We start from the raw sequence: 25,766 nt of genomic DNA, 5'->3' as shown, positions 1-25,766 counted from the left end.
CTTCCTCTGATGTTTATTGCAGGGGGATGTTTCCCAATCTCCAAAGTTTATTTAATGCCAGAAACATGCAGCATCAATGTCTGCAGCATTTCCATTACACCTCCAGCCCCAGAGCCCCTCTTGCATGTTAGAGACACACCAGTGCAAGCTGACAGGGATGCTTTGCACCACCGAGGGTGACACAAGGACACTGGTCAGGATTCACGCATGGGAGACCATATTTTAACTTACTAAAAATTAGAGACCGGGACAGGATGAAGGGGTTCCCCAAGTACCGGGGAGAGGCTGCAGGAGGTGCCCAGGTGATGGGCTCTGATAAGACACTCAGTTTTCAGCTGCCTCTAGCAAGGTGAAGCTTGGGTACTGCACTGCCCTGATAAATATTGCCACTATTTTTTGGAGGCTCTGCAGTGAGCTGGTGGGGAAGGAGCAGGGTTTGGAGATGCTCTTTGCCCCCCCCTTCTGTTTTCCCTCTTTGGCGGGTGAGCCCGTGCCCTGCTGGCAGTTAAAAGCTTGGATGCAAGTAAAACCAGATGGAATCTTATCTGCCTGCACCCGAGTGCCTACGTGCAGACAGCCAGCAACGGCACTGCATTTCCCGCGCAGCAAATTCAGGGCCTTTCACCCGGTCAAGGTGTCACACAGAGGCCATGGTTCCCTACAGCATCCCCTTCTCCTTTCCTCATGTCTCCGTGGTGGCACAAAAGCATCTGGTGATACTGGTGTGGCAGAGGGGTGCTCAGCACATATTGGATGTGCTGAGATATTAGAAACTGCCTTGTTTCACCTCCAGTGCCACATATCCATGGGGGCACACGAATGCTTTTTAAGACAGAAGGAGGAAAATGTGATGTAAATGCTTCAGGAAGACAATGGTCACAGCCACGTTTAATCTCCCGGGGACAGCTGGGTGCTTACTCAGCTGGGAGGCAGTGGCTGATGAGAGCTCTGCATGTCCCAAAGCCTCTGGTGGGGAGCAAATGGGACAGAGTGGGAGTAGAGACGGAGATATTGGATCGTGGGGTACAGCTGCCAAACCTATTTTTGAGTCTTTTTGCAGGAAAAAAGCGCACCACCAACCCTCCCATAGATCACAACCCTGGTAGCTGGGAGCCACCACAAACCCCAGGGTGGCACCATAGCTGCTCAGGGCAGACAGAAGGGTGAGACCCCCAGTGTCTCTCCAATGTCCCCCCTCTCATTATCCCCTACATTCCTCCTCATATCCGCCTTGTCTCCATCCAATGTTCCCTAACACCCTTCTCAGGTCCTTGCCACATCCCCCTGCTCCTTCCCTGTCCCCAACACGAGCTCCTCCTTGCCCTGCACGTTACCTCCTTGTCTCCTGATCTCCCTCCCAACACCTATTCTTGTCCTATCTAGTGTTAGTCCAAAGTACTCCTTCTTTTCCCCATCACATCTCTCTCTGTCCCCTGCTGTCTAACCCAGTGTTCACCCTTGTCCCCACCATGTCCCTCCTTGTCCTCTGGTATCCACCCCCGTCCCCATCACGTCCCACCTTATCCTCCGGTGTCCAGCCTCAGTGCCCATCCCATTCCCACGATGTCTCACCCTATCCCCACCATATCCCTCTCCATCTCTTAATGTCCAACCCCAGCGTCCACCTCTTTCCCCATCACATCCCTTCTTGTCCCAACCTTGTCCCTCCTTGCCTGCCTTAGTCATGTCACTGCAGGGCGGGGCAGAGGGGACACGGGGACGTGCAGTCCTCCCCACGGTCCGTGCCGCACCCTTAAATGTGCGGTGCTGACATGCGCGGCCACAGACGCAGCAGCGGCGGCAGCATAGGGAGCAGCCCCACATCCGTTATTGCCAGCGGCTCCTTTCTTAGCTCCCTAACCCCGCCGTGGGGTGAAGCGTCGGCCATGACGGAGAGCCTGGTTCTATCCCCAGCCCCAGCCAAACCCAAGCGGGCGAAGGCGTCGCGGCGCTCGGCATCGCACCCCACCTACTCGGAGATGATCGCGGCGGCCATCCGTGCGGAAAAGAGCCGCGGCGGCTCCTCGCGGCAGTCCATCCAGAAGTACGTGAAGAGCCACTACAAGGTGGGCCAGAACGCCGACCTGCAGATCAAGCTCTCCATCCGGCGTCTCCTGGCTGCCGGCGTCCTCAAGCAGACCAAAGGGGTCGGGGCCTCCGGCTCCTTCCGCTTGGCCAAGAGCGACAAGGCCAAGAGATCCCCAAGGAAGAAGAAGAAGGCTGTCAGGAGGTCCACGTCTCCCAAGAAGGCGGCGAGGCCCAGGAAAGCCAGGTCACCGGCCAAGAAGCCCAAAGCCACCGCCAGGAAGGCCAGGAAGAAGTCGCGGAGCCCCAAGAAGGCCAAGAAGCCAAAGACTGTTAAGGCCAAGTCACGGAAGACCTCCAAGACCATGAAGGTGAAGCGGTCGAAACCCAGAGCCAAGTCTGGTGCCCGGAAATCGCCCAAGAAGAAGTGAGCAGCCTGGGGGCTTTACCCAGGCTCTCACCATTGGTTTCTGTAAATAGCTTTTGCCTTTATTTTTACCTCTTTCTGTTTGCAAATTTTATAAGTTGATGTATTTCTAACAGCTAAAACAAGGCAACGAATGAAAGAAAAAAAAAAGGAACTTCTTTCATATGGAAGAGTTCCCATTTATACAAGCTACTTCTCTGAGTGTTTATTTCATCTTGCCGTGGGTCTGGAGGGCTGTGGTGGGCGGGTGGAGGACTTGGGGGAAGGTAGGAGGGCTGTGAGAGCCAGGAGGTGGAGAGTGGACTCCTCCTTGTCCCCTGGAGCGAGGCACAGCCCGCCAGCCCAGCGTGTGAGGGCTGGAGATAACAGTGCGGCCGGGTGGTGGTGCAGGCCATTGGGGTGGGGTTGAACGCTGCTGCCACCAAGTGTTTGGCACAGCCCCAAGGCCACACAGGCACCGCAGTGTCCCAACCCACAGGTCTGGCTCTGAGCCCACGGGATGGGACGGCCCTACTGCTCTGCTCCAAGTCCTTGGACATCACCCCTAGGTATGCTGTGCCTAAATTCCCAGGGCCCAGGATCTTCACCTTCCTGGCTCTTCCTTCCATTCCATTGGTCTGATGTTCCTAAATGACTCAGGTAGATGCTGCCAAAACCTCTGAGGCACAGGGGATCCCAGTACAGTACCCTGTAGTTCACAGTAGTGAAATCCTTGGCCTGGAGGAATGTAATCCCTTTAGGTTCTTGTTCATAAGATCATTGGACCAAAGGCTCTCAGACTTAGGCTGAAGAGCCCAAGCCCCTCTCAAGAGCCAGGTGCTTGGTCTTCTGGACATCAGGGTCCTAGAACATTCTGCCCATAGGACCTGTAGCCAGCTAAAGTGGAGCGTAGAGGAGCCCAATCCAGTTGGGATCCTGGTGTCTAAACACATTGGGTTACAAATCTCTTTGACCAAAAGACACTGGGATTCCTCAAACTTGGATATATCTGGCAGGTCCTAAACCTCTCAGACCAAAGGTTTCACAGTCATCTCAGTGGTTACACACAGACCTATTGGGCTAAATCCTACAGGCTGTATCATTTCATTGAACCTTGTGCTGAGCACCCATGAACCACTTGGGTGCAAGAAACCATGTCACCTGGGATGAGGACCCCAATTCCCTTGGATGGGAACATTCTTCGGCTTCTTGAGCCTCAGTCCATTATGTCCCTTTGTTCCAAAATCCCTTTGGCTCTGGCACATAACCCCCCAGGCTGTTTGTTCCTAAATCCCTTCGGTTCCTAAAGCATATGGGTAGTCTTTACCCAAATTTGGACTTGATGGATCCCAACTCACCCTCGGGCCAGAGCCTCCCTCCATTTCACTCAAAGACCTCAACACCTCCCAAAGGAGGTTCCCCATCCCTTTCAGACACAGGCATCCAAAATTTCCTCCTCTCTAGGATCCAAACCCCAAGGCTAAGAAGCAACACCTCCCAAAGGAGCAAGGTGTCCCCCGCGGGCTTCAGCAGAGAGCCGCTCGGCTGGGTCTTAGCGCCGCACGGCCAATTCCTAGTGCAGCGCCGCAGGGTCCTAGGGCCCACAGCAGGAGCATTGCCCCTTTAAGGGAGGAGCTGCGCGGATGAGCGTGGCCGCAGCGCGCCTTCTCATTGGCCGGCGGGGCACCGCCCCTTAGCGCGGCGTGGCGCGGTCCGGCGATGTGGCGCGGAGCTGCGTTGCGTGCGGTGCGGGGTACCGGGAGTTCCCGGGCCGCTTCGGGGGCGGCGGCAGCGCAGCTCCGGCGGTGGCTGGAGGGAGAGCTAGAGGGGATCCGCGGTGCCGGCACCTGGAAGAGCGAGAGAATCATCGCCTCCCGCCAGGGCCCGCATCTCCGGCTTGCGGGTGGCGGAGCCGGTGCGTGCGGGACGGAGGGGGAGTCCCTTGGGGCGTATGCCTGGTTCGATCCCTTTGCCTCGGTGTCTGTGTCTGCCCGCAGGGATCCTCAACTTCTGCGCCAACAACTACCTGGGACTTTCCAGCCACCCGCAGGTGATCCGTGCCGCCGTGCAGGCCCTGGAGGAGTTTGGTGCTGGGCTCAGCTCTGTTCGCTTCATCTGTGGCACGCAGGTACTGGGCGCCTCTTGGCTTTAAAGCCGCTTGCCAAGTTTCTGAGCACAATTAACCTCTCCCACACACGCCTTTCCTGGATAGTAGGTGGCTATTTTCTGCTGTCAGCAGCAGGCAAGCAGAAACTTGCTCAACCAAACAGTGACGCTTGCTTCGGTTGCTTCTGTCCTCTCTTTAGAGCATACACAAGGACTTGGAGGAGAAAATCGCACGCTTCCACCAGCGGGAGGATGCCATTCTCTATGCTAGCTGCTTCGATGCCAATGCTGGCATCTTTGAGGTTTGGAGAGCTTCAGTTATGCTACACGAGGAGGAGGGGAGTGCGTAGCTGACGAAACGGCCCTCAGTAAACCACAGGGGGAGATGGGGAGGGAAGTGGAAAATTTTGCAGTGGCAGCTGTAGTCAAAGGCAGCTTTGTCCTTTGCACTGGCGAAGGCTGTCAGGTTTTGGATGAAGGGACACTTGGAGTTCATAGAATCATAGAATCGTACAATAGGTGGGTTGGAAGAGTCCTTAAATGCTCTCCGGTTCCAACGTCCTGCCACGCGCAGGGCTGCCCACCAACTCAGGCTGCTCAGGGCCCCATCCAACCTTTCTTTGAATGCCTCCGTGGATGGGGCACCACTACTCTGGGCGGCTGTGCTAGTTTCTCTTCGCTCTCAAAGCTGATTTGATCTGTTTGGCATGGGCAGGCTCTACTGACCCCAGAGGATGCGGTGCTGTCGGATGAGCTGAACCATGCCTCCATCATCGATGGGATCCGCCTCTGTAAGGCCAACAAGTACCGCTACAAGCATATGGACATGCATGACTTGGAGGCCAAACTGCAGGACGCACAGGTACCAGCGCTGTGCTCCATTCCATGGTGCATCTGGGCAGGCCTGAAAGATCCACTCAACTCTTTCCCATCCCATAGAATCATAGGATCATCAAGGTTGGAAAAGACCTCTAAGACCTCTAAGATCATCTAGTCCTAGATATCAGCCTATCCCCACCATGCTGACTAACCATGTCCTCAGTGAGTGCCACATACACAGTGTTCTCAGGGACGGTGACTCCACCACCTTCCTGGGCAGCCTATGCCACTGCAGCACCACTCTTTCTGAGAATAAATTTTTGCTAATATCCAGCCTGAACATCCCCTGGCGCAACTTGAGGCTGTTACCTCTCATCCTATCGCTGTTACCTGGGAGAAGAGGCCAACCTCCCACTTCTCTACAACCTCCTTTCTTGTCATTGTAGAGAATGAGAGAGTCTCACACAGAATCACAGAATGTCCGGGTTGGAAGGGTCCTCAAGGATCATGAATCTCCAACCCCCGTGCCACATGCAGGGCCACCAACTTCCCTATTTAATATTGGACCAGGCTGCCCAGGGCCACATCCAACCTGGCCTTGAACACCTCTAGGGGTGGGGCATCCACAACCTCTCTGGGCAGCCTGTTGCAGCACCTCACCGCTCTCACAGTAAAGAACTTTCCTCTGATATCCAAAATCTTCCCTTCCTCAACTTCAAACCATTTCCCCTTGTCCTGCTGCTATCTACCCTTTCAAAGAGTTGATTCCCCTCCTGTCTGTAGGCTCCCTTTAGGTACTGAAAGGCTGCAATGAGGTCACCCCGCAGCCTTCATTTCTCCAGGCTGAACAAGCCCAGCTCCCTCAGTCTGTCCTCGTAGGGGAGGTGCTCCAGTCCCCGGATCATCTTCGTGGCTCTCCTCTGGACCCTCTCCAACAGCTCCCTGTCTTTCTTGTACTGGGGGTTCCAGACCTGGACACAGTACTCCAGAAAGAACAGAGTAGAAGGGGACAGTCACCTCCCTGTCCCTGTTGGCCACCCTCTTCTGATGGAGCCCAGGACACCATTTGCTTTCTGAGTTGTCTCCAAAGTTGTAGAGTTGTAGCTGCGCCCTTTTTGGTGGTCAGGCAATGTGGGAAAGCGCCTGGCTTCTGCAACTGACATGTTGTTTGCAACTATATCTTAGTTCGTTGTACCCACACTGTACATGCAGCAGGTGGGGCTAGGGCTGTATCTCGGCCTCCTTCACCAGTCCCAAAGTGATGTAGCACGTGGTTCTCTCCCACAGAAACACCGCCTACGGCTGGTGGCCACTGACGGTGCCTTCTCCATGGATGGTGACATCGCACCCCTGCGGGAGATCTGCCAGCTGGCCCAGAAGTACGATGCCTTAGTCTTCATCGACGAGTGCCATGCCACGGGCTTCCTGGGTCCCAATGGCCGGTAAGGGGCTGCTTCACCCTTATTAGAGACTCCCTTGGGTCTTCGGGGTTTTCTGTCATCACCTGGCACAGTTGTGAGCGTGCAATGTCTAGAGGGATTGAGAAGGGCTATTGAGTGCTTCACATGAGTTATAACCTTGTGTTGTTGATGCTGTTGTCAAGAGAGCCAGTAGGGAGACAGAATGCCATACTCTGACCTGTCTTTTTGGGGTAGAGAATGCAAAGCAGGAGAGCATAGTGGACACATCCCGTTGGCTCCACCAGTGTAGACCTTGATGTGGGCACTGTGGAGCAGTGTGTATGTAGGGTAGTGCATTCGTGACATGCAGAGCCAACCTCAAATAATGTTGGCTGCACTGTGTAGCTGTTTCTCCTGGTATATTCAAGATATGGCACATCAGAGGCATGTGCAAGTCCTACATTCAAGAATCACTAGAGAGAGTGCACTATTGAGACTGTTCATAGAATCAGTAAGGTTGGAAATGATCACTAGGATCATCAACCATCAGCCCACCTCCACCGTGCCCACTGACCACGTCCCTCAGTGCCACATCCACACAGTTCAGGAACACCTCCAGGGATGGTGACCCCACCACCTCCCTGGGCAGCCTGTGCCACTGCAGCACCACTTTTTCAGAGGAGAAATTTTTCCTAAAATCCTGAACCTCCCCTAGCACAGCTTGAGGCCATTACCTCTCATACTAAAAATCTGTGGGAACTTTGTGCACTCTTCCACCTGGAAGAGGTGATGAACCCCTTCCTAGGTCTTAGCCTCTCTGCAGGTGAGAGGAAAGGCAATGCTTGGGCTGAAAAAGCACAATGAAGTGTTTCTCCTTTACCAGAAGGGGGATACCAGATACCTGGCTTCCCCTTGAGGAAAAAAGCAGCATCAGAGGTACATGCTGGTATGGTTGATGATGTGACATTCCCTTTTCTGCAGGGGTACCGATGAGCTCCTGGGAGTGATGGACAAGGTCACCATCGTCAACTCTACCCTGGGAAAAGCTCTTGGAGGAGCTGCAGGTGAAGGCATTTCCATGTCTGAGGCCCTCCATGCCCTAAAGAGTTCCAATGTATGCTCTCCTTTTCCTACTCATGGCATGAGGCTCAGTCTAGGACTCTGCCACATGGCCAAGGGAGGTCCTGCTGAATTGCTCTTGAGGTCAAGGTGAACGCTCTTGGTAAAAGACATCAGCTGTGATTTTTTTTTTTTAGGCCTGATCTGTGATAAAATTTCTTCTGTAGGGAACAAGTTGTTCACTCTGAACAGGTCACCCTGGGACTGCCTTGCCCATTTCCCTTTCCTCCCTCTGCAGGCGGGTACACAACAGGCCCCAAACCCCTCATCGATTTGCTCCGCCAGCGCTCCCGCCCCTACCTCTTCTCCAACAGCCTGCCCCCCGCTGTGGTGGGCTGTGCCTCCAAGGCCCTGGACCTGCTCATGGAGAGCAATGCCATCGCTCAGTCCATGGCTGCCAAGACCCAACGGTGAGGGACCTTGCTTCTGCTCATCTCCTCCTTGTGTGTCCGTGTGCATGTCAGAGGGAGATTTAGAATCACACCCAGCTCTCAGTGGCCTGGGTTTTACTCATCCCCTCATTTCACTCACCAGGTTCAGGAGCAAGATGACGGCAGCTGGCTTCACCATCTCAGGAAAGGACCATCCTATCTGCCCCGTCATGCTGGGGGATGCCCGGCTGGCTGCGGTGATGGCTGAGGACATGCTGAGCAGAGGTGAGCGAGGCAGGGAGCCATGTGTGATGCCATGTAACACCGGAAGCCAGAAGCCTTTCTGTCACCCATTGTCACCTCAGTTTTCCCTCCTGGCCAGCTCCAGCTCTCCGTGCTTTTCCTCTCCAGGCATTTACGTCATTGGCTTCAGCTATCCTGTGGTCCCCAAAGGCAAAGCCCGCATCCGGGTCCAAATCTCAGCTGTGCATAGTGATGAGGACATCGACCGCTGTGTGGAAGCCTTCATCGAGGTGGGACAGAAACATGGAGCACTGCCTTGAGGGGCTGCCAGACTCATCCCCTAGTGCCCTTCTGCCCACCACCGAGACAAGTGCCTGTGCCTGGGAGGCCTGAGTGGTACGCTGCTCAACACAGGATACTGAGGCACTGCAGCCTGCGGGAGTCTCTCTCGCTGTTGCACTGTGCTGGCAGCATCACCTGTAGCATTAAAGACTTCCTGCAGTGCAGTGAGTAGTTGTATGGCTCTTGCATTCTCATCCAGGAGTTGCTACCACTTTCTGTCCTCTTGTGCTGTTAGGTGTCTGCTGTGTAGCCTCAGTCTGGGCATTGAAGTGCTCCTCTCCCCTTCCGCAGGTGGAAATGTGATGCTGCTGGTCTGCCTGAGGTTGTCTGGTTCCTCAGTGCCCATCCTGCAGGTTCTGAAATGTGACCCCACAGTAATTCCCCACCAGGGCAGGAGAATTTCTCAGGTTATTCATCAGCCTTTGGCTACCCATGCCACCAGCAGCCAGTCTGAGAGAGAGCAAAGGCTTTCTTGCTTGGTGCTCTGGGCCAGCTCTTATGCTCTGCCCACTACCCTCACCACAGAATCATTTGAATTGGAAGGGCCCTGTTTCAACTCCCCTGCAATGAACAGGGACACTTACAGCTAGGTGAGGGTGCTCAGAGGTCCTCCAGCCTGACCACCGGGCTCTTACCCTGGGATCTGGTTCTTACATGCCACAGCCTAGCAGCTGGCCGTGAGGGTTTAAATTTGAGGCCAGAAACAGAGCAGGTGACAGAAACTTGTAATTCCTCTCCATTGTGCACAATTTTCATGCAGCAGAGAACACACAGACAGCTGAAAGCTCTGGATTTGTTCCTCCAAACTGTGCTTTAGTGGCGGTGATTTGTGCTCATGCAGGCACACATGGCTCCTGGGCATCTGAGCATGGCTTTATTTGAATCAAGATGTGTGTCCTTCTATCTGTCCCCGTGCTGATCTGAGTGTTATGCAGGGTGTGACCGTATCTGACTCAAACTGGAGCAATGACTGTATGAAGGAGGCTGGTATGGAAACCAGGGTCCATCTGCAGAACAAGCTGCATCAAGTTAGGCTCCATGACCACACAAAAGTGGGAAATAAACTCCGGTTTTTAAATGTGACAGCACTAAGAGCTTAAGGGAATGTTTGCTTGGCCTCTCTCGCTGCATCAAGGCCAAGCTCTGCATCAGGCTGCACAGCATCAGGAGCCGCAGCGCCAGGAAGGCACATGGGTCAGGCTGGAAATGAATAGCACAGCCGTCATCGACTGCAGGAGGTAGTGCTTTATTCCCAGGCAAACCCTCTGGCTTGTATTTCTGCAAGGTGTAGGGCTGGTTTGTGGCTCTTTACGGCTTTTAGACCAGAAAGTGGAGGACTTTTTTTTTTTCCTCAGTGAGATGCAGAGGTAAGTGCTGCCTCTCCAGGCTGTTTCCTAGAATGATCCATCCCAGATGGATCCACCCCTGTCCTGAGTTGCCACCCTCTGCACTACTGCTACAGGATAGCTGTGGGTCCCCCATCACTCCTGTTGTACATTAAGATATCAGACCCCCATCCCACTCTCAGATGCACGTGGACACTTCCAGCCCTGGGCTCACATCTCCACCCACCCTCACTATACCACCACAGTCCAGTCCCAAGCCTGCCCCTCTTCCAACCCACAATGGTGACCACCCTGAGGTTCAACCCACCTCTCCCCGTGGCTTTGTTGCTCCTCAGCTCTGCTCCCACAGACATGTATGGTCACAGTCATGGGCTGATGGTTGAACTTGATGATCTCAGTGGTCTTTCCAATCTGAATGATTCTATGATTCTCACACCTGCACCACCCCATCATGAACCTAGCCCCACTGGGATCCACATGCAGCCAAATCCACCCCACACCCACCTCCGCAATCAAACACCCGTAAGAGGCCTGCTTGGCTTTCAGCCCTTTATTTCCCCATCCCTTCAGCGGCAGGAGCACTTGCAGGCCACCACCACAGGATAGGGGATCTTCCGCCAGGCGCAGTGCAGGGGGCCGGGGGGCCGGGCAGCCCAGCAGTGCCAGGCCAGCAGCTTGAGGTGAGCGAGCTGGGCCGGGTGACAGGCCATGCCTAGGGGCCACGAGCAGGCGGGAGGGCCGGTCCTGCAGGCGGTGTGCCGCACCCAGCGGGGCCAGAAGACGGGTCCCAGGTCCACCCACGTGGAGGTGAGACGGCACAAGGCTCTCTCCACCAGCCAGCGCCGTAGGGGCCGCGCCATGTCGGCGGGCAGCTCAGGAGGCAGCTCCATCCCCTCCACCTCCCTCCACAGCTTGCGACGGTACCGCCCGCCGCCCTCCACCAGCTCCCGGCTCATGGTTTCCAGATCTTCCTTGGCGCTGAGGTTTCGGCCTAACGGCTCTTCAGACGACATCCAGAAGGGGTCAAAGGCCGGGCCCAGCAGCCGGCGCAGTCGGCCGGGCCGCAGGTGGCGAGGCTTGGGAGCGTAGCGGTAGTCCTCGGGGGAGAGCGAGAGGCTGTAGGGCCGCACTGGGGCCGAGGGACGGCCGCGCAGCAGATGGGCAGTAGGGTCAGAGGTGCTGAATGGCAGTGGCAGTGGTTTCTGAGAGTCATCCGGGCTGGTGGCGTGCAGAGGCAGTGGCAGCAGGCAGAGGAATAGCAGGAGGCAGCAGCGGGGGCCCTGCATGGTGAGCGGTGCTGTGGGATGTGGCAGGCAGCCACGTGCCCGGGGTTATCAACACATCCCCAGCATGGCCTTCCCCTTTTCCTTGGTTGTGGATGATGATACCCATCTGCCCGCCCGCCCGCCTGCATGGGGATGCTTTGCTCCCTGCTGATATCAGGGGGCGGTGGAGCCTCCCACCAGAGCGAGGTGCTAAATGGGGCAGCAGGACCCCACTTCTGCCTCTTTTTTCCCTCACATACCTCCACCTGTGCTGCCCCTGGAAGAACAGGCTGCCATGGAGGGGAAGAATCCAGTGCCTCCTTCTCCTCCTCCCCATCCTGCCCCATGGCTGTGTTTGATGATGCACCCAGGACCTTCCCAGTGAAGGGAAGCTGACAGCTTTCGGGTCTTGCTGAGACCATCCCCAGCACAGGGAAGTGTCCCAGTCCAGGAGGGTGGCTGGGCAGGGGTGGGAGGGCTGTTTTTTATTGTCAGTGGCAAATTGTTTCTTGTCTGGACAGCCAGAGCACACACTGTCCCGGGTAGTGATAACAAAGCTGGGTGTCTGGAGGTGCCCTCACTGGACAGCCTGTCCTCCCTCTCCAGGAAGGGAAATGCCGGTGAGAGGTCAGACCTGCCCTAGACAGAGAACAAAGCCTGCTTCAACCTCCATCCCCAGGTCTAAGACTTAATCTGCTCTGTGCCACAGCACTTTTTGCCATGCTGCTAGAGATTAATTAATAATTAAAAATAGCAACTATTTGCTCATTCTCCGCAGGACTTAAACCCATATCCCAAGGATGAGGTAGGGGTCTGGCAGGCTGAGGCATCCACGTTCCCTGGAAATGTAGGGAAACGCATCCCAGAATACAGAGGTGGTAGATCTGTGGGGTCCTGCCCACCTCCATCCTCCCATTCTCACTGTCCCCCCTTGGTGGAAGCAGCTGAACCCACAGGAAGGCTGGGAAGAGAGGAGTTAACTCCAAACCCAACCTCAGAGAGAGGGGAAAAAAATAATACAGAGAGAGATCAATGGATCAGCAGCTAGAGCAGAGGGAGGGAAAAGGAGGGGAGAGGGAGAGAGAACGTTTAAGGAGCTGCAGGAGAGACTGAGTGTGAGAGCGGAAAGAGGGAGCAGGGGAATAGGGGGATGCAGCAGAGCATCAGGCATTGCTGACAGCACTGCTAGAAGAAACTGTCAGTGTCCCACATCCTGCTGCTGAAGGTCTGCCTTCTCCTCACTGCTGCTGCCCAGGCTTTTCTGGAGGTCTACCCAGAACAAGCGGAGAAGCTACAGGCCTTTCCTTGCAAAGGTGAGTGCCAGCTTTCCAAGCCTTGAGATGAGCCCAGAGCTGCCCCAGCCCACGTGCAAGGGATATGCCCAGAGGGAGACTACAGTCTTCTGCTTGTGCAGGAAGGTCCCACAGGACCAGGACAGAGGAACTGGGAACAGAGGGGAGTGCAGAGCAGAGATGAGTTTTCAGTGCTGTATAGAATGTGCTAGGAAGACGTGGTATGAGCAGAGAGGGCAGTATGGGGTGAAAGAGCTTGCATGACCCAGAAAGAGTTAATTGCGTTTCAACTGTTGCTAGATAACCATGCCTTTCCATCTTGACTGCTGCTCAGTGAAGGACAATTTGTTCTAATGAAAGAACAATAAGGGGAAAGCTCGTTAGGAGATATGGTGTTTGTGCTCCTTGTTTGTGTGTAGTGGTACACAGTGTTGGAAGAAGTTTGGCCACAAATCACAGCACCCTGCTCCTTGAGTTTTTGGAATATATCACTCCTTTGTTATGACTACTGTGCTGTGTTTTGGGCAGCTCCGAGATCTGCCCCCCATCTTCTCTCATGTCATGGGGAGAGATGAAGAGCTGCACAAAGAACAGAGATCAACTGGAGAATGTGAGTGAGTACTGATAGTGACCAGGGACAAGATTGGACCCAACAGCCAAATTCCCCTTGCCTGCACCATCCATAGGGTTAACAAAGCCCCAAACCCACAGACCAAACACATCCCACCTGCTTTTCTCAGAGATCCTTTGAACTCTGAATTGAAAACACATTAAATATGATACAGTACAGTGCAGATTTTTTTCTCCACGTCCCACTCTGCCAATTTAGCCACCACCATCCAGCCCATTACCTCCTGTCAGCATCAGGATTACCGTCCTTAGTCACAGGTCCTCTGTGTAAAACAGCTGCTGCAAGAGGAGGGAGGAGCAGTCACTTGTGGGGTGGAGATGGCACGCTTGTGAGCGTGGCATGGTGCTTCTGCTATGGAGTTCCTGCTGCTGGAGGTGTCTCAGCCCCATGTTCAGGGTGGCCGTCCCCCTCAAACCCTCCTTCCCTATGTTCTTGCAGCCCTGGCTGAGCCCAGTGGAGCATCAGCTGGGATGAAGACTTGAGATCCCAGAGTTTAACAGCATACTGTATGTAGGAGGAATGCAGGAGAGGCCAAGTGGTGGAGCAGGAGGTCTTCCAAGAGGGCTAGGAGGTCAGCAGACACTGTGGTGGGGATGTGAATCCAGACTGTCTCTCTCTATGCACAGGGTCCCACTGTTGGAGAGGGAGATATGCCAGGGGGCTGGAATGCCTCCTCTGACAGCCCGGAACTGCCAGCTGCAGGGATCATCGTGCCTGTCATCTTCTCCCTCATCTTTCTTCTGGGCACTGTGGGGAATGGACTGGTGCTGGCCGTGCTGCTGCGGAACGGCCAAGTGAAGTACAACACCACCAACCTCTTCATCCTCAACCTGGCCATGGCTGACCTCTGTTTCATCATTTGCTGTGTCCCCTTCCAAGCCACCATTTACACACTCGATGGGTGGCTCTTTGGGGCCTTTGCCTGCAAGGCTGTGCATTTCCTGATCTACCTCACCATGTACGCCAGCAGCTTCACCCTGGCTACAGTCTCCATTGACAGGCAAGTGTCCTCTGTACATTGAGTCCCTCAGCTCAGGAACAATGTGTTTGCCACCCTTGAGCTAAGAGGTAAGAAAAAGTCCAGTCTCCACCCTATTGCGTGCCCTGTAAGGAGCAGGTCGGGTCATCCCAGTGGCAGCAGGGATGCTAGGACCAGCAGATTGATCTTTCCACTGTTACTCCATACCTCCCATACATTCTCCCAACTCCCAGTCTTGGTCTAGTTACCTGTCCTTTCTCTTCCTTACTTGGGCAGAAGGGTTGTAGGCATGCATTCAGACTTGTGTCCAGCCAAGAATGCCAAAGCCCCAGGAAAGCAATGCACCAGGGGAGAAACAGGTAGCTCTTTGTGTCCTATTTCGGCCCTCCTCCCTGACTCAAGATGCATGTTGCTCGCCCTTCCTGAGCTAGCGCAGCAATGTGGGCAGAGGAGATCCCAGATCCCATGTTGGGATGACCCCATTCTCACCATAATCCTCCTTCCCAAGAGGTGAGAAAGGGAAGAGATTGGTGGCTGTATGGGAATGGGTGCACAGATGGCAGCTTCATGGGGCAGGAGGGCAATGAGACCCGATCTCACTGACATCGTGTTTGGTCTCTCCTTCCCCTCCCCACCAGGTACCTGGCCATTCGCTATCCGCTGAAGTCCCGGGATCTCCGCACTACCCAAAATGCAGGAGTGGCCATTGTAGTGATTTGGTTGCTATCACTACTCTTTGCAGGGCCTTACCTCAGTTACTACCAGATTGTCCATTACCATGGGGTGCCCATCTGCGTCCCTGTCTGGGAGGACCAACGCCGAAAGATTCTGGACATCCTTACGTTTGTAGTTGGATACCTCTTACCCGTGACTGTAGTGAGCCTGGCATACGCCAGGACCATCAAGTTCCTGTGGACCTCTGTAGACCCTATTGAGAGGATCTCAGAGTCCCGAAAGGCCAAACGTAAGGTCACCAAGATGATTGTGGCTGTGGCCATCCTGTTCTGCCTCTGCTGGCTTCCACACCATCTGGTTATCCTGTGCTTCTGGTTTGGCCACTTCCCTTTCAACCGAGCCACTTATGCCTGCCGCCTGGCTTCCCACTGCCTTTCGTATGCCAATTCCTGCCTCAACCCTATTGTCTACGCGCTCGTCTCCAAGCATTTCCGAAAGCGTTTCAAGCAGGTCTTCACCTGCTTGTTCTTCCAGAACAAGAACAGGAAGAAGAGAACTGGAAATAAAGTTCATATGGTCGCTGTGGGCAAAGGTGTCACTAACAGCACTGGAGGCTTCTATGGAGGCAACGCTGAGCTGACTCAGGTCCCAAAGGAGAACAATAGGAAGAGGGACCCTGAAGGCGCCAACCGTGCCAGAGCATGGACTCACCAGCTACAAGAAGTTCAGAAGGAGCTGCTAGAGGAGGAAATCTTGGTAACAGCTGGCCATCCCTTAGCCAAGAACCCTCCAAGAAGGCCTCAAGAGTGTCTGGCTGTTGATTACAAATGAGCAAATGCATCTCGGAATGGCACAATCCACCATATCAATGCAGAGCAGAGGGACATGTTAATGTGATGACATTTCTCACAATCTGGGGGCAGTCCAAGTCCACCTCCCCTTCTCTGGCTCCTGCATCCAGATCAAAGAGCGCCACTGCACTTTACCACGCTGAGTCTGTACCAACAGCTTGGTTATACAACCTCTGCAGAACTCACTGGTCATAGCTCAATGACACCACCATGCCACAGCAGGTGAAGAACTGAAAGGCTGTTGTGCCCTCCCTGTGTACCCATGGCTTCTCTGCAGCTCAAAAGGGAAAGGACCATCAGTCCAGTCTCTCCCCCTGGCCCTGCCCTTCCAGAAAATACTCAATGGAAGAGGTTTCCTAGAGCTCTGCCCTGCTTAGTCTTTGATCTTGCAAGCAGATACTGCAGGACACTGTCCACTTCCTTGTGCTGCTTGCAGTTCTGAAATATTTCTTGGCGGTTATCCTCAGTTCTTCCTAAGCAACCCTCACAAATCCTCCTCCCACCATGTTGTTCCATCTGATTAATCTCTGCTTTATTTCTGTTCGCCTTTTGCAAATTCCTGAAGGACTGCTGCCTCCTCTTTGTTCTTTATGTAGAGTTTCATCCCTTCCTTCAGGGGCCGTTGCTCTCTGAGCAGTGATGTAATTCAGCAGTATTAGCCCTGTTTGTGTGCTTTACTGACTTGGCAAGATATTCTTTTCCATAAAATGAAAATCATGATTGGACTCGTGTGCATTTGGCTCAATCTTAAATCCTCTCTGTTCTTTTCTGTGTGGTGGAGAGAGCTTCCAGGAGGGTGCAATGCCACCACCACTCAAAGGGCTGGAACATCTTCCACAGCATTCCTCACTGCAGGATTGCTGTGGGTCTGATGTTCTCCTGGGAGCCCAATTTCCCATTTGTTGTTCCTCATTGGCCTCCTTGTCTTGAACAGCTGTAGAAGAGCTTTTGGTTGCAGTAGCTGCTGAATGACCCCCTATAGTAGAGTGGAGTGTCTTTCCAAACCTGACCATGGGAAGAATGGGAATTGCTTTGGGGATGGGGGGGCAAGAAGTCAGATTCACAGAGGGTGCTGGAATTTCTCCCTATCATAACCTGAATAAAGCCCAGCAATTTCCTTCTCCTGATAAGTTTGATGTGTGCTGAATGCAAACTCTGCCAGTGTAGCATGGACTGCTGGAGGCTGTACGAGCTTGTGGGAGTCCTTCATGGGGACAAAAAGGGATGGTGAGATGGTAGGGCAGAGGGGCAAGGAGCAGAAGGGAGGACAAGCAGGCACACAGCATGCGTTGTGCACGGAGATAACCCTCCCAGCAAAGCCCTATGGGAGGGGATACGAGGACCAAATGCTGCAGCAGACTCCAGGCTGTGGGAAATCTGCACGGAGTGCACTGCTCACTTCATAGCTAATTCATACAGAGGGAATAATGCTGGGAGCCCCAGCTGGCAGAGAGGAGCCATTTACTGCCAACCTACTGCCAAGCGCCTGTGCCAAATTCTAAATCACTGGAGGCAGTGCAGCTCAGTCAGCTCTGTCCTGAGCTGCACAGGCACAATGTCCTTGCTTGCCCCCGTGCACAGTGGGACCTTTGATAAGCAGCTGGAAGCTGCAGTATCAGGTGAAGAGCTTACAGCCCTGTCCTTGTCCTTTGACACTCTCAGAGCTATGGGCACAATATGAAAGGGATGAGGGGACATGCAACAATGGGAACATGGCTTTGCAGAGCCCTGCTATGCACAAGCCATGCAGCAGATCTATAAGCTCTCCCTATCCTTCTTTTCTTGCCCTCCCCTACTTCTGCTTGTGTGAATCTTCCCTTATTGCTTGCTCTGCTCACTTGTCAAATTCCCAGGTGATGCGGCATTTCGATGTGTGCTGACGCTGTAGCACAGCTCAGCAGCAAGGACACCCCTTTCCCTATGCTGGAGACAATCTGGTTGCTGCACTGGGGATTGTTTTTCTTTTCATACTCAAGCACTTGATGTTTTCTGCACCTTGAACCTCCCACATCTCTCGTTGTGCTGGAACATGTGCATTGTTTCTAGAACTGTGGCTGCATTTCACAGCCCAAAGCATTGGAGAAAGAAGGGAACAGCAGTCGAGAATGGTGATGCTCTGACCTTGCTCCCTTCTAATAAAGGGTGAAACCTAAATAACATGGGACAAAAAGGATGGGGGAAACCTGGGGAGAAGGCATGTTTAGCACCTCTGCAAAATGTGGCTCCCATTCATTCATTCTGCCTGGGTCTAAGAGCCTGCATTTTTTGGGGAGCACGTGAACAAGAAGCTTGATAGCCAAGAGGGAATTCCAGTCTGCCCAGTAACAACACACATGCTTCAACTGGTCCAACAGCTTAAAGGCAGAAGCAAAGAAAAGGTATTATGTCCTTAATATAAAGCTGTCACTAAGTAAGGTCAAAGGAGCTCAAATGCTGTTCTCACACAGTCTCCCCTCCAGACTGATTAGCAATCAGCAGTCTCTGCTCCCAGCTTTTCAACTTAATTAATGATTACTTGTCATCACTCAGACTGATGAGCTCGGCTTTAAACTTGCGGGGGCTGCCAGACCTGGGACATGCTGAGCATGGGGCAGCAGGGACAGAAGCAGAGAGGGGAGATCCAATGGAAGAAGGAAAAAGATGATTGAAGAGCCCCTGGGTGAGCTATTAGCCCTGTCTTCTTTATCGGCTTCTTAATCAAAACTGCTGATTCTCCCACCTTGTCATCCACTGCCTGGGGCTGCTCTCCCATGCTGCCCGGGTGTAGTGTACAAAGAAAGCATCTTACTGCCTCTACCTTTCTGTGACAGAAAAGATTAAATCCATCTCACTCATTGAAGAGTGGAGGAAGCAGATGAAAGGCTGGAAGGTTTGCAGGGATGCTTCACGGGGCTTCCTTAGCAGCACAGAGGATAATTACTGTGATGGATTTGGAGTCTGCTAGAAAGGCGAAAGTGAAGGAAGTAATGGAGTTCAGATGTTGGCTTGATACCCTGGAGCTTAATTATCTCAACTGCTGAAGACTGAAAGGCAACAGATTCTTGGTGTTTGTGCATACCGCAGCACGCTTTGCATTCACTGGCGTGGGCGAGCAGCTGCTGCAGAGAAAGACCCTTTGCTTAACAACATCCATGACACTTTATTGGGAGGTTTGTACACAGCTATTGCTTTTGCTTGAAAGAGCCAGATCCCGAGCCTGGCTGGTTTTGTCTGTGTCTTACAGCATGTGCACTCTGTGCAGGGTTGAGGGACTGGCGAGGTCACTGCTGGGCTCAGTGGCTGTGGGTACAGCGTGTCACTGCAGAGCCGTGCTGTGAATGAAGAGGGAAACAGAATGCATGTGGAGGACAGGCAGTGGTGAGCAAGGCCTTGGGTCAAGTCCTGTCTGCCAGGGAACACTGCCAGTGTGGCCCAGAGGGGGATTCAAAACACGGTGCTTAGCATTGGAAAGCAAGGGAAAAGGGAGGTTGAGCAAAGTGTAATGTCAACATAGCGGAGGGAAGACAGTGGCGTTGTTTGCATTGTTACTGCAACAGACACCTCTGGAATAAATTGAAAGCAAGGGAAATAGTCACTGCTGCCCGCTGCACCCCTGCCTTTTCACTCCAAGCGTACAGTCAAGAGCAGTCATGGAAAAACTCCAGCACCAGGCAAACAAAGACTTGAAGAGTTGTGGGCAGCAACGTCCTGAGCACTTAAGCTAAAAGCTTAGCTCTGAATCTTAGCTAAGTGTGTTCCTGGTGGCAAGGAAAGCTTTCAAGCTGCATCTAGTTTGCAGACATCATCAGCAGCCAAGGCAACTGCAATGATAAGAGCACCCCAGCCGCCTGCTCTTTGGCACCTTAATGGTCTCCTCAGCAACAAGGTTGTTGACTGCCAAGTGTACGTGGATATGAAGCTTAGGCTGACGCAATGACAGAAAGAGAGAACAGGACAGGCTGAACACAGAGGTCACCTGCTCCTCACCCAAGGACCACATTGTAAAGCCCCTGCCCAGATGTCAACCCAGGGGCTGAAGTGCTGGGGAGGAAAAGCTCTTCACAGCGCGGCCACTTTTCTGCGCACAGGGCAAGGCACAAGTGCAACCACTTTATCCCCACCAGCTCCACACTTACACAGGAGCACAGACTGGGCAAGGCTGCTTTTCCTCTTCACAAAGCATGCCACCTCCCAGCTAGATGCAGTCCCCCCAAGATTCTCTTTCCCTCTGTTTGTACAGTATCACAGCAACTAACTAGATTTTAAGTTTGGATTTCTTGGCTGTGGGAGTCGAGATCAGAAGGTGAGTCAGCAGCTGTGTACTCTGGTCTGCAAACAGGCTGGTGTTTGAATTCAAACAATTTTGTGTTGTCACTTCCAATTTCAGTACCACAATTGGGAATAAGCAGTTACTGAACCCAAAGCTGTGCCCACGGCCTGAAACATCAGTAAAGAGGAATGAGCTGCTCTGAAAAGAGAGAACTGGACAGGGAGTTCAAAAAAGGCTGACAGGATTTTATTGAAGTTTGAAATATGAAAAGGTCAGATTGTCTCCCACCCCCTCAGAATCTTTCCCATCCAGCACATCATAACAAAGTACCAGCAATCACAGTGACAGCCCCAGCCAGCACAGCTTCCAGCACACCTAGAACATTGTGTATTCTGATAGCTCAGCTTTGAACAAGGAGGCCCAGCGAACCTTCTGGCTAAGAAGCCAGATATTAGAGAACACATCTCTGAAGAACGTTGCAAACAGTGGCTGTTAATATGGTTTAGCTGAATCCTAAAGAACTGACACGATTCCTAGCTGTGGGGTGCATATCACCACCAGCATGCCATGTCATTTAGGTGGGCATGCAGCTGGGAACTGCGGCATATTTTCTTGTCATCCTGCTATCGCTCACGCCCCCACCTCCAAGATTTCACAGATCCCTGCTTCAAAGCAAAACTACCATGTGTTTGTTACTAACCACAGAGCAGCAAGAGAGATTCCCTGCATCCTTCGCAGCTGCATTACTCTGGGCTCCCAGCAGAGGTCGTTACTCATTCCTCAAGCTGAAATTCAGACCCTGGAGCTGCGCGTCTCCACAAGAAAGAAACACACGATGGGCATCAGTCAGTTTTGGGCTTGGTGCTGCTAAGGCAGCCACAAATCCAGCTCCACCCCAACCCAACGATGTGGGGCACCTTCTGTTGCTACTGGACCTCTGGCCTGAAACAGCCAGTAGTGGGAAACACAAAAGTCACTTAGGATGACTTTGGCGGGTTTTTTTTGTTTGTTTTTATTTTTGTTTTTCCAAATAAAATGTAGATGTATACCTAAAACTGCACTAGGATTAAGTCATTCCCTAACCCTCATTGTTGCATCAGGGTAGCTCTGACCTGATGCCTACCTGGGTATTCTTCACAAGTGTCTCGCTCTGAGATTTAAGCATTGACTTTCAGCAGTGCTTCAATAACCAGGCCCAGTGGAACCTGGTCTGATTAAAAGCATTGTATCCCACCCCTAACTGGCCAGATACTCTGCAGGCTCTAGGGAATTTTAGGATTACGTCTTGGTGCATGCTTCTTAAGGCAGAATGTTTGCTCAGCTGCTACCACACAGAATTAAGGACGTGTTATTCCTATAGTACAAAGCCTTCTGTTGTCCAAGATGCCCATTTCCCACCCCCCCACGCAGTTTAATACTGCATTGGTGGCAAAAGATGCCTGTTGCAAGCAGATAGATCTGTGATGCTGGCAATTATCCATGGCATTAGCCACCACCTGCACTGAACTGGAGTGCTAAGGAGAAGGCAGAATACCTCTGCTCTGGAAGGGGTACCCTATTCAGTGCCAGCCTATTATTTTTTTTTCCCAAAAGTCTCAGCTGCAGCACTCTCTTGTCCAAATCTTACTGCCTCCTCATGAGGCAACCATGGCAGCACCCTCAGGGCCTGCGATGTTTATTCAGAGATGTAGGCCTTCTTCTCTAAGGCTTCTCCTTCTGGATCACAGAGATGAGATGACTTGGAAGCCTGTTACCTCTTCTCCATCTGCATCTGCAGGCTGAGCGATGTGAAGCTGGCTAGGAGGTCTGTAACCTCATCCACCTGTCAGAAGAATACAGTTGGCCATCAGGCACAGGAACACAGCTGCCCACCACCACAGAAGAAACCCCCATGCAGCAAGGACTACTCTTCCACCAGCATCACCAGTAATGCCCAAACTGAGTGTATGCTACACCTCCTCCTGGCTCCATAATCATGCTCAAAAAAGTCCTAATCAAAGGCAAAAGGAGCCTTTTGCCCCTTCCTCAGGAAGCTGATGCTGAATTCTATCTCAGGCAATACAGCCAATCCTTAAATAGAAATGTGTTGACGCATTACCCAGAACTCAACAATGAGTACTGGCCTTAAAATGATTGTGCCCTCGATCGATCTGACCTCCAACTTCTCTGCTGAGCTGCTAGGCACAGTAACACATCCTGCATTTTGAATTCCAAACAGAGGAGTCATCATCTTTCCTGGCTACTTCACCCAGCAACAACACATCCACAAGTATATCTTCAATGTCACCTTGTTTATGTAGCTGAATTCTCCTGAACACAGAAGTCACAGCAGAAATAGGTGAGTCACGGTAGCTCAGCACTACCTACCTGCTCCTTTGTGCTGGTCATCTGTAGCTTAGAGCAGAGGTCATCCAGCTGTTCCTTTTGCTCATGCCTCCCCAGACGGTCCAGGTATTCCCGCAACATCTGGATAATCTGAAGCCACCAGGAATAAGAGGATACATCAGACAGCAGCATCACGCTGGGCTGCTTTTAGGAAGAACAGCTAAACTGCCAAGCACAGATTTGATGCTGAGTACATGATCCATAGAAAAGTGCACATGTAAAGTGACCGGAGAGCACTAAAGGTTCTATCAGAGGCCAGGGAGTCACCAGAGGTGTCCATCAGTCACAGGCAGAACAGGAAAGAGAGACAAGCTCAGCTGAAGAAGTATAAAGTTGAGGCTTGCCAAGAAAGCACCAAGCTTTTCTTCATGGCCAGCTGTCTTCCCTCACTGTGAGGAGCAGGAACTTCCCACTCCTGCAGGATCTGCTTGTGCACAAAGAATAAAAACCCTTATGGCTACTCTATGGCTTCTGAAGCGCACACCTCATATATGTGAGGCAGCATTGTGACTGTTTTCCTCTCCCATGCCCCCATATATGAGAGCAGTGCAGACTGCACTGAGAATGCCTGACAGAATAGAGTCCCTGCTGAAATGTGTATGCCACATCTACAACCTCATGCTGTGGTCCCTCTCCTGCCACAAGGCATCCATCTTACATGGTTGCTGAAGAAAAGAGTGTGTTCTATAAAGCCTGAGAAGTAAGACATTCAACGCTTGGCCTACCACAGCCAAGATGTCACACAAAAATCAAGAAAAGTAGTTGGAAAAATCAACATATCTGAAAACAGAAGGAAAAAAACAAACTTTCCCTGGATAAGCTAAAACCCTAGAGACAGGTAATTAAAACAGCTGCTACATGATCCTTGACTGAAAGGGTACTGAGACTGTCAGAAGCAGTAGAGCCTTACCAGAACACGGGACTGTTTCTTTTACCTGTTTCACTTCAAGGCGTACAGCCTCCAGGCTGTGGGAGATTCCTTCCTGTAAGATGTTTAGCTTTGACTTAGCGAGGTGCAGCGGGGTTCTGCCAGCTCGATCCAAGGCATCGACTCTGGCCCCTGCAAATGCATGAGAAAGGGCAGAAAGGAAGGTCTGTCTTAAAGACTCGGTGTTCCTGGGGAATATTGATAGGGGCAGGGCAGGAAAGAGACAGGCAGTAATTGTTATAGAGGAAATGTTACCTCCGCGCAGCAGCGTGGTGATGACAGGAACATGGTTCGTGCAGGCAGCTGGGGAGGGAAAAACACAGGACACACAGCTCAGAGGTACTAGCAAACAACAAAGGAGTTTCTGCTCAAGTGTGGAACTTGTCACTTCCCAAAAGGTTTTTTTGCCATAGGAAAGAGGAATAGCTCCACTGTTAAGCGTGGGTACTTTTGCTAGAACACATCTCACACTCCTCAGGACTGGCAGAGGGTGGGAAATGGCTTTTCTCTAACTCTGATCCTTAAGTCCTCCTGAGAGGTGAAGCGAAAAAAATGCTAAGAATCATAAGCCTTCAAAGCTGGGGATGCATAGTGTGATGCACAGGGAAAAGGAAGATGCAAAGGAAGAACAGAATGCAGTGGTCACCTCATTTCTCTGCATGCAAAGCTCATCTGACTGGCACTTACCCAAGTGTAAGGGAGTGTTTCCCAGCCCATCTCTCTGATTTGGGTCAGCCCCGTGATCCAGCAGCAGTTGCACTGAAAGCAATAACGCAGAGCCATGTTAGCCCCTTCCCTCTGCCCCACTGACAGCACCTTACTGGTGTAAGAAGCTTCATTTGGCAGCGCATTGCTGACCCACACGTCCGTGTGGCAGCCAGCAGGCTGCAGAAGGGATGCTTCTGTTCAGCTTACACAGACAGCAAATGGAAAATAAAGAAAATCCTCTGAAATGGACAAGTTGGATGACCGAAGATCCCCTTCCTACTCACCAATGTGATCGTTGCCATTGCAGGAGGCAAAGTGCAGGGCTGTCCGGCCTTTGTCATCTGCAGCACAGGGGTCAGTTCCATCCTCCAGGAGTTGCTGCACTGACAGTGCCAAGGAGGAAAAGGATGCAGGTAAGTTGAAGGGACACCTGATCAGAAAGGGGTGATGCTACCAGCTCTTCTGCAGGTAAATATGGTCTCTGCCCACGGTCAGAGCTCACAAATGACTGCATCCATCAGTTCATGAAGCAAAGTAATACTGTGAGCTGGAGGATACAGAATGACAGACAGCCCCCCATCCAGCCCATCACTCCATCCTGAAATGTCAGGGCTTTCTACAAGTCAGACCTGTTTCCAGTTGTTCACAACGTGGTCTGATGACAGGCAAAAGAGGAACAATGACAGGGGGCACACAATATATGGCAGTATTGCTGATGAATACTTAGTATCAAAACCCAACTGATCTACAGTACAGAGAAGTAAAGAGAGTCACAGAGAGGCCATGAATCACTGTGAGAGGCGGACACAAGGCTGGCCGTGGCTCTGATCTGTGTCACACCATGTCATTGATCACACGGGATATGGCTTAGTATCATAGAACTGCAGAGTATCCTGAGTTGGAAAGAATCCAGAAGGATCATCGAGTCCAACTCCTGGTTCCACACAAAAGACCACCCAAAAATCAGACCGTATGTCTGAGATCAGACATGCTTGGATCATCACTTTTCCATTTTGCCACAAGACTACCTTCCTACTACTGACAAGTGGGCAAAAGTTACTTACCAAAAAGGTGGAGTAATAGCGGGTTGTTAATTTAGCCTAACACAACTGGACAATCAGCACTATGAACCCAATATAGTGAAAAAAATCAATATTACAATCAGCCTCACTCTGCTCAGAGAATGGAACAAAAGGCTCAAGAAAAGCAAATTCTAGATGTGCAGCATCTAAATCATGATTTCTGCAGACTATCTGCACCTTTCTTCTCCTTGTCCTCTGCTGAAACAAAAGGCTTTGACAAACTGCCCTTCCAGGAAGTGGCCCCACGTCAGGTTGGCAGAATTCTCACCTGTATCCAGATCATTGCCATTGGCAGCCTCACGCAGTCTCTTCAGAGCTGTGGAGGAAAGAAAGCCATTACTGGGAAGCATGGAGGAAGAATGGATGGGGATGGGGAGAGGAAAGGGGAGAGGAAAGAAAGGGGAGAGGAAAGAAAGGGGAAAACTGCTCCCGCTCACCGTGGCTCTCCTTGCCCGTAGGCCCCAGGCGCCGGTGGAGGCGGGCGGCCCTGCGCAGGCGGCGGGCCGGGATCTTGCCGGCGGGCTCCTCTCGCTGCCACAGGACG

The 25,766-nt window shown here is 52.3% G+C and overlaps 5 protein-coding genes across 5 annotated transcripts; 3 read left to right on the top strand and 2 right to left on the bottom strand.

The window, feature by feature from the left end:
• The first annotated feature begins 487 nt into the window (after positions 1-487).
• LOC100548422 (histone H5) lies at positions 488-2,602 on the top strand. The gene has a single exon (XM_003202242.4). It carries the CDS (start codon positions 1,758-1,760, stop codon positions 2,454-2,456), a length of 699 nt encoding a protein of 232 aa, XP_003202290.2. The 5' UTR covers positions 488-1,757; the 3' UTR covers positions 2,457-2,602.
• Positions 2,603-4,120: 1,518 nt separating this feature from the next.
• GCAT (glycine C-acetyltransferase) lies at positions 4,121-8,995 on the top strand. Its single transcript, XM_010711177.3, has 9 exons — positions 4,121-4,346; positions 4,429-4,559; positions 4,738-4,839; positions 5,253-5,399; positions 6,644-6,798; positions 7,738-7,820; positions 8,114-8,285; positions 8,410-8,531; positions 8,658-8,995. Exons 1-9 carry the CDS (start codon positions 4,151-4,153, stop codon positions 8,807-8,809), a joined length of 1,260 nt encoding a protein of 419 aa, XP_010709479.1. The 5' UTR covers positions 4,121-4,150; the 3' UTR covers positions 8,810-8,995.
• Positions 8,996-9,082: 87 nt separating this feature from the next.
• On the bottom strand, positions 9,083-11,485 carry LOC100548577 (noggin-1-like). Its single transcript, XM_010711167.3, has one exon. The coding sequence runs from the start codon at positions 11,461-11,463 to the stop codon at positions 10,744-10,746; it is 720 nt and encodes a 239-aa protein (XP_010709469.1). The 5' UTR covers positions 11,464-11,485; the 3' UTR covers positions 9,083-10,743.
• A 2,510-nt stretch (positions 11,486-13,995) lies between these two features.
• GALR3 (galanin receptor 3) lies at positions 13,996-20,259 on the top strand. The gene is made up of 2 exons (XM_031554451.1): positions 13,996-14,365; positions 14,983-20,259. Exons 1-2 carry the CDS (start codon positions 14,016-14,018, stop codon positions 15,848-15,850), a joined length of 1,218 nt encoding a protein of 405 aa, XP_031410311.1. The 5' UTR covers positions 13,996-14,015; the 3' UTR covers positions 15,851-20,259.
• An 84-nt stretch (positions 20,260-20,343) lies between these two features.
• ANKRD54 (ankyrin repeat domain 54) lies at positions 20,344-25,765 on the bottom strand (the record flags this gene model as incomplete). Its single annotated transcript, XM_010712199.2, has 8 exons — positions 20,344-21,941; positions 22,487-22,594; positions 23,440-23,564; positions 23,688-23,735; positions 24,120-24,191; positions 24,425-24,523; positions 25,491-25,538; positions 25,660-25,765. Coding segments are annotated over 8 exons (678 nt in total), but the record flags the coding sequence as incomplete, so codon positions are not given.
• Position 25,766: the final 1 nt, after the last annotated feature.

This window comes from Meleagris gallopavo, chromosome 1, assembly GCF_000146605.3.
Source record: "Meleagris gallopavo isolate NT-WF06-2002-E0010 breed Aviagen turkey brand Nicholas breeding stock chromosome 1, Turkey_5.1, whole genome shotgun sequence".
Classification (NCBI taxonomy): Eukaryota; Metazoa; Chordata; class Aves; order Galliformes; family Phasianidae; genus Meleagris; species Meleagris gallopavo.
Note: the sequence above shows the minus strand (reverse complement) of the source record. Positions and strands in the feature narration are given on the sequence as shown.